Source organism: Apteryx rowi, unplaced genomic scaffold (assembly GCF_003343035.1).
Source record: "Apteryx rowi isolate R43461 unplaced genomic scaffold, aptRow1 scaffold_47, whole genome shotgun sequence".
NCBI classification, from domain to species: domain Eukaryota; kingdom Metazoa; phylum Chordata; class Aves; order Apterygiformes; family Apterygidae; genus Apteryx; species Apteryx rowi.
Window position 1 is genome coordinate 1,611,132 of NW_020450727.1, and position 6,650 is coordinate 1,617,781.

The following is a 6,650-nucleotide window of genomic DNA, read 5'->3' on the forward strand; positions in this document are numbered from 1 at the left end:
GCTGATGTCCCCAGCCCTTCTGGCACCTACAGGGCCACAGAGGTGTTTCCGCGTGGGGTGCCGTGGGGGAGCGGGGAGATGCTAGCCTCCGTCTGGTCTCTCCAGGGGCTTTCTGCCCCGGCTGGCTTTGTGCTGAGGGAGGGAGCTGGTGGATACGTCAGTGTGTCTCCCCTATGCTGTCAGATGTGACGTACATGGAGTGGGAAACTAGGGAGGCCTTTCCAGGCATGGCAGAGGAGCTGCGCTAGGGGAGCAGGGTGGCCTCGGAGACGTGGGCATGGCACAGCCATCTCCCCACACCTGGCAGCTGTCCCTCGGGCTGAGGGTGTCCTGTGGGTTTGGTGTGCCCAGGGCGCCTCTGTCCTGCTGGCGCCCCAGGCTGGACTTTTCTTCCTCGCGGCTTTTGGATCGGTCTCGTGTGTAGTCCCTGCAGCAGGGAGAAACTTTAGCCCTGTTTCCTGGGCAGTGTCTCTGGCAGGCTCCTGCCCCTTCCCCACCGCTCTGTGGGGGAGCAGAGCCCAGGGAGGCGCTGGGTGGGTTTGCCCTAGCGGTTCAGGCTGGCGGCGCGTTGCGGTCCGGGGCCAGCCGCCCCTCTGCGGGAGCTGCATCTAGGGTGATGCTGGCAGAGCAGGGAGTCTCTGGTGCCTGGCTTTTGGCAGTGCCAGGGCTACGGGCAAGTCGGGAGGCACCAGAGCTATGTGGTCTCTGGGACGCAGAACCCCAGGGCAGGACAAAACGATGAGCTGTGGCTGCAGCGTCCCACTGCTGGGGGGGAGGGGGGGGGGCACAGACCCTCTTGCACTTGCTTTGGGGGAGGTGCTGCAGGGAGCAGGGCATCTGGTGGCAGCAGGTCCTTGCCGGGGGCCAGCTGTGCCCGAGCCACTGTGGGAGACGTGCCGCTGGGCCGGGGGCAAAGCTGCAGCAGCCCTGCAAGCCGTCGGTGCYGGGGACTGCAGGCTGTTCAGTCCCACGGAGAGAGGCAGGGCCAGTCCAAAGCTGGTGGGGGCAGATGTGGGCTGGGGGGTCCCRCAGCGCCCAGGCCGCTCTGCGAGGGTCTCCCAGCCAGGTGGCCTGAGCCGGGGGGAGCGCACTGAGGGTGAGGGCTGCTGCCCTCAGTACGCCGGGCCTGGCAGTGCCCCATGGGCAGGGGCAGAGCCGGTTGGGGGCCCCGAGGTGTTGGGGCAGGAGGCTGGCGCCCGTGGTGCAGGCAGCAGGGGCCCCTGGGGACCCTGCCCCGAGGCGGGGGCATCCCCACGCAGGGTAGGCGATGATGATGATGATGATGACGATGATGATGATGACGACGCAGCATCCCCTGGGTAACCTCATCGGGCCTGCGGCCAATGGGAGGCCGTCATGATGAGGTAATGCACGGCTCCGGCGCCTCATTGGGCGTGGGGGGGCTCAGTGGCGGGGCTGCCCCCCACATCCCTGGGGCTGGCCAGGCTGGGGGCCCTGCAGGGGCTGCGGGCACCATCCTGCCCACCAGCTGCCCCAGAGCTGGGGCAGGGTCCTCCAGCATCTGAGCCCTGCAGGGACTGAGATCCAGCGAGGGCTCAGCACCCTCCTGTCCCAGCATGGGAACACGCATGGATCAGGCCCTGCTGCTTCCCCAGCCCTGGGAAGCAGCTGAGGACACTGATGGGAACAACCCACAGCCCTTTGGGGCCAGCCTGACCAGTCCCAGAAAGACAAGTAGGGCAGTGGCCCCAGAGAAGAGAGGGTGCAGGGGGGCGTAAGYCCCATCGAGCGGGGACACGCTTGCAGCACCCCTCCATGACAGAGCAGGGAGAGCGTGGGGAGGCACGAAGCATGTGTCCTGCGGAGAGACAGCCCCCTTTGGGGAGGTCCCCCAGGAGCTGCCTTCTGCGAGAGCTGCCCTGATGCCCTGTGAGCCCCGACGGGCGCTGGAGAACGAAGGGCTGCCAGCGAGACAGGGTGAAAGCACAGGGCAGAAACGCACCGCTGGGGGGGGGGGGGGTCCTGGCTGGCTGCTGGGCCCCCAGGCAGATGGGGGACTCAGCCGGGGCCCTAGTCCAACTCAGGCTCCAAGGGGGCCCTGTCTGCCCTGCCCCAGGAAAGGGGGCAGCCCGGGCCGGGGGTGCCCCAGGGTGCTGGGAAGTGGCTGGATGCTGCTGCCTTGGCTTGGCAAAGCTCCACATCCCCCTGCAGCCCTGGGTGTCCTTGCTCTGGTTTAGCCCCAAACAATCCCAAATGTGGTGCAGAATGGGGTTCCCCCTGCCTTGGGGCTGCCTGACATGTCTGGACCCCTTCCCTAGGGTCCCCCACCTGGTGTCCCCATCCTGGCAGGGTGGCATGGCCCCGTTGCCTTGATAATGCCCGTTCTTGGGTACCCTGCTGCGAGGAAGGAGGGAGCTGTGCCCACTTCCATGGTGACCTCCAGATGCTCTGCCCCCTTGYGCCCCCTCCCCCCGCCTCGGGTGCAGATGTCCCTGTTAACCCTTGCTCTGCTCTGCCCCCAGCGAAACGAGGCTGCCACCTACCCGCACCCCTCGCGCTTTGGGGACAGCTTCCACTCAGTGCTGCTCACCTTCATCGCGCTGGCCTGCGTGGCGGGCATCACCATCGCGGCCGCCGCCGCCTTCTGCCTGCGGCACCACGCCAAGCAGCGGGAGAAGGAGCGCCTGGCCGCCCTGGGGCCCGAGGGCGCAGCCGACAGCACCTTCGAGTACCAGGTAGGGCTTTGCCGCCCTGCGGGACGTGGCGCAGCCACGCGGGTTGGGTGGCGAGGGCACGGGGGGGGGGGTTGGCGCTGTCATGGCTCAGGGGCCTGGCTGCGGTCCCCAGGAGCTGTGCCGCCAGCACATGGCTGCCAAGTCGCTCTTTGGCCGCGCGGAGGCCCCTGCGGCRCCGGCGGAGACCTCGCGGGTCAGCAGCGTCTCGTCCCAGTTCAGCGATGCCCCGCAGCCCAGCCCCAGCTCCCACAGCAGCACGCCGTCCTGGTGCGAGGAGCCCGTGCAGTCCAACATGGACATCTCCACCGGACACATGATCCTGGTGAGCCACCCTGGCGGGGAGGCAGCCCCTCGCCCCAGCCTCCCGCAGCGCGCCGGCTCCTGGGGTGACCCCTGCGCCTCTCCCCCAGGCGTACATGGAGGACCACCTCCGCAACCGGGACCGGCTGGCCAAGGAGTGGCAGGCTCTGTGTGCCTACCAAGCTGAGCCCAACGTCTGCTCCGTTGCCCAGAGCGAAGCCAACCTGAAGAAGAACCGCAATCCRGACTACGTGCCCTGTGAGCATCCCTGCCGCCCTGCCCGAGGCACCCGCTCCCAGGCCCTCGGCGGGGAGGGTGCGCGGGGCACTGGGACGTGCAGGGCTGCTGCAGGCCAAGGCAGGCTGCAGGGCAGTTTTGCCCCCAGCTGGACCTGGAGCATGGTGGAGGCCCTGCTCTGGCTGGGCCCTGCCTCCCCCGGGAGCTCACAGCCTCCCTCGGGAGCTCACAGCCCTCCCGGGCTCTGTTTCCCCAGACGACCACGTGCGGATCAAGCTGAAAGCTGAGAGCAACCCTTCCCGGAGTGACTTCATCAACGCCAGCCCTATCGTGAGTGCTCACCATGGGATCCCGCTCTGCCACACGCTCAGACCCAGACTGGGCTCCCCCCTCTCCGAGATTGAGCCAGACTGAGCTCACAGCCACGTGGGCTACCCCAGGATGCGCCTGCCCTGTTGCGCAGATGTAGTTAAATCCATTTCCCTCCTGTGGCAACCAGCAGTTCCTCTCCAGCAGTCTGCTTCAGGCCTGTGGCCCCTAGAGCATCCCCCTGCTCCCCCCCAGTGGCACAGACCTCCTGTTCCAAGAGCGTGCACAGTCTGACCCCCCCCCCTTCCCACTCCAGATCGAGCACGACCCGCGGATGCCAGCTTACATCGCAACACAGGGGCCACTGTCCCACACCATCGCTGACTTCTGGCAGGTGAGCGCCAGCACATCGGGGGAGAGGATGCCACCCTGGCACGCATGCCCTGGGACCCAAAGCTGGGACTCCTGCACCCCTCTGGGGCAATGGGTGGGGGTCCTGCCTGCTCCCCATGGCATGCCCTGCTGCTGCCCCAGCTCCTTCCACCGCAGTCCCAAGTGTGATGTCTCCTGGCCTGGCCCCTGGCACATGGGTCGCCCCTTGGCCCCTCCAGGGTGCGTCCAGGTGTGCGGGGCATGGCGCGGGGCTTGCACCCTTCCCCAGAGACTGGATCCTGCCCAGCCCTGGCAACGCACCCACTCCCATGGGCCCTGGGAGCTTGGCCATCCCTCTTGCCCCCCCCACCATCCAGGAGGGTGCCCCATGCTGACAGCCACGGTGCCTTGCGTGCAGATGGTGTGGGAGCACGGCTGCACTGTCATCGTCATGCTGAGCCCGCTGGCCGAGGACAGCGTCAAGCAGTGTGACCGCTACTGGCCGGACGAGGGCTCCTCTCTGTACCACATCTACGAGGCAAGTGCAGGCCTGCGGCTGGTAGCCCCGGGCAGGGGCTGGCAGTAGCTGATGGCTCCAGGCCTCTCTCCGGCAGGTGAACCTGGTCTCTGAGCACATCTGGTGCGAGGATTTCCTGGTGCGCAGCTTCTACCTGAAGAACGTGCAGTCGCAGGAGACCCGCACGCTGACGCAGTTCCACTTCCTCAGCTGGCCGGCCGAGGGCATCCCCGCCACCACCCGGCCCCTCCTCGACTTCCGCAGGTGAGCACTCCTGCCTCGGGGACCAGCCCCGCGCCCGCTCTGAGCGGGGGGGCTCTGCTCGGCACCCGACGGGGCAGGGCGGCGTGGTGGTGCCAGGGCCACGGGTGCTGGCAGCGACACGGAGCACGGGGGACCACGGACAGGAGGTCCCCGGGTGGTGTGATGTGGGCGGACCGGCTGAGGGACGCGGGGATGCCGTGGGAGGGGAGGAGCGGAAGAAGCGGGCTGGGGGTCCTGGCCAGCCTGTGACRAGGTCTGGCAGAGCTGGGTGGGCAGGCTGCCTCCAGCTGCGGCATCCAGAGGCTGCTGGGCTTTGGGGCAGCACGGTGCCCTGCTCAGGAGAGCCGTCAGGCAGCTCTGGTGAGGGGGAAACGGTGCCTTCTCCCAGGAGCTGGGACGGGGTGGCACAGCCTGGCACCTGCCAGCTGTGGGTGCAAGAAGGAGCCCCCAGAGCCAGCCTTGAACAGCTGGTCCCGTTGCTCCCCACGCTGTAAAGCTGGCCAGGGGTCCCCGGGAAGAGGGCCGCTGGGCCAGGACTGCTCCCGGGGCGTTTCCAGGCCATGCCCGCTGGGGGTCGGGTCGCTGGGCGGCAGCTTGGYGCAGGGAGCCGGGCCCCCCCCAGGCGGCTGAATCGGCCCTGCTCCTGCCGAGCCGTGCGGGAGGCAGCTTGTGCACAGCCCTGGAGCCGAACCGCTTGGCTGGTGGGGCTGAGGGGGGCACGGCACGGCCGTGCCGCGGGGCAGGGCTTGCTGCGGTCCTGCCCTGCCTGCCCCGTCCCCCCGGCGCAGATAACGGCGCTCCCGGAGCCAGCGCCGGCCCTGCGGGCTCACTGCGGCTTATCTGCGGCCAGGCAGGCTCCCGCGGGGGGCTGCGGGCCCCCGACGGGGGGCGAGGAGGCCGGCCGGCCACCGGGGCCAGGGACCCTGCTGAGGGCACCACGGGGGTCTCTGAGCACATGGCCCTCCCCTCCGCCCCGCTCACGCGCTCTCTGTCGCTCTGTCTCTCTCTCTCTCTCTCTCGCAGCTGCCGGCGTCATTTTTGTGATTTGCAGCTAGTAATCTGGCTCCAGTTGCATAGTCACAAAAGTGATCGTTGGCAGCCGTGCCTGCTGCATGGAGCATGCCGGGAGCCGAGCCGGGGCCTGCCCCCCCGCTTCGCGCCTGCCGGACCAGCGCCAGCCCCCTCCTGCCCGCCAGCCCCGGCCCCGGCCCGCCAGGGCTCCCGGCGCTGCGCCCTCCCCAGGCTGGCGGCAGCCCCGGCCCCGCTGGGCAGCAGTGTCGAGTCTGGCTCCTCTCCCTTCCCCGGACCCCCTTTCCACACAGGGGTCCCATCCCATTCCTGGCCTTTCCTGCCCTGTGGCAAGCTGGTGCTGCCCTCTGCACCGGGGCAGCCCGGTGCAACGGGGGAGGCTGCAGGAGCCTCTGCCGGAGCCCCTCGGGGCCACGTCGCAGGGCCCCCACTGCCCACCCCGCTCGCTCCGGCATGGCGAGGGGGCACCCATGCCGCCCRTCCCCGGCAGAGCAGGGTGCCGCATCACTGATCTGCTCCCTCTTGTCCTTGCAGGAAGGTGAACAAGTGCTACCGGGGTCGCTCCTGCCCCATCATCGTGCACTGCAGGTATCACAGGGGATGCGGGTGCACATGGGGCTCTGCCCCTGCCATGGGGCAGGCTGGGGGGCTGCGGGGCAGGGAGCCACAGRGACCTGCTGGCCGGGGGCAGGTTGTGATCTGGAGTGGCCCCCAGCCTGGCCTCCCCGTCGCTCGCCACTGTTGGGACCCCCTGTCCTCCCCTGATACAAGTACCTGCGTCTTTCAGTGACGGTGCAGGCAGGACCGGGACCTACATCCTTGTCGACATGGTCCTGAACCGAATGGCCAAAGGTGAGTGTGGCACTGCAGGTGGCACCACTTCAGCCCATCCCTGCTTTTGAGGATGCATCCTTGGACCCCCCCCC

At 68.6% G+C, this 6,650-nt stretch overlaps 1 protein-coding gene across 1 annotated transcript in view; it reads left to right on the plus strand.

Moving 5' to 3' along the window:
• Positions 1–6,650, plus strand: part of PTPRN (protein tyrosine phosphatase, receptor type N) — a 14,490-nt gene that overhangs the window by 6,308 nt on the left and 1,532 nt on the right. Inside the window, exons 13-21 of the mRNA XM_026077945.1 lie at positions 2,484–2,696; positions 2,809–3,018; positions 3,107–3,254; positions 3,490–3,563; positions 3,859–3,936; positions 4,333–4,452; positions 4,529–4,695; positions 6,259–6,312; positions 6,512–6,576. Of these exons, the coding sequence (XP_025933730.1) occupies positions 2,484–2,696; positions 2,809–3,018; positions 3,107–3,254; positions 3,490–3,563; positions 3,859–3,936; positions 4,333–4,452; positions 4,529–4,695; positions 6,259–6,312; positions 6,512–6,576 (1,129 nt within the window). The remainder of the gene's footprint in view (positions 1–2,483; positions 2,697–2,808; positions 3,019–3,106; positions 3,255–3,489; positions 3,564–3,858; positions 3,937–4,332; positions 4,453–4,528; positions 4,696–6,258; positions 6,313–6,511; positions 6,577–6,650) is intronic.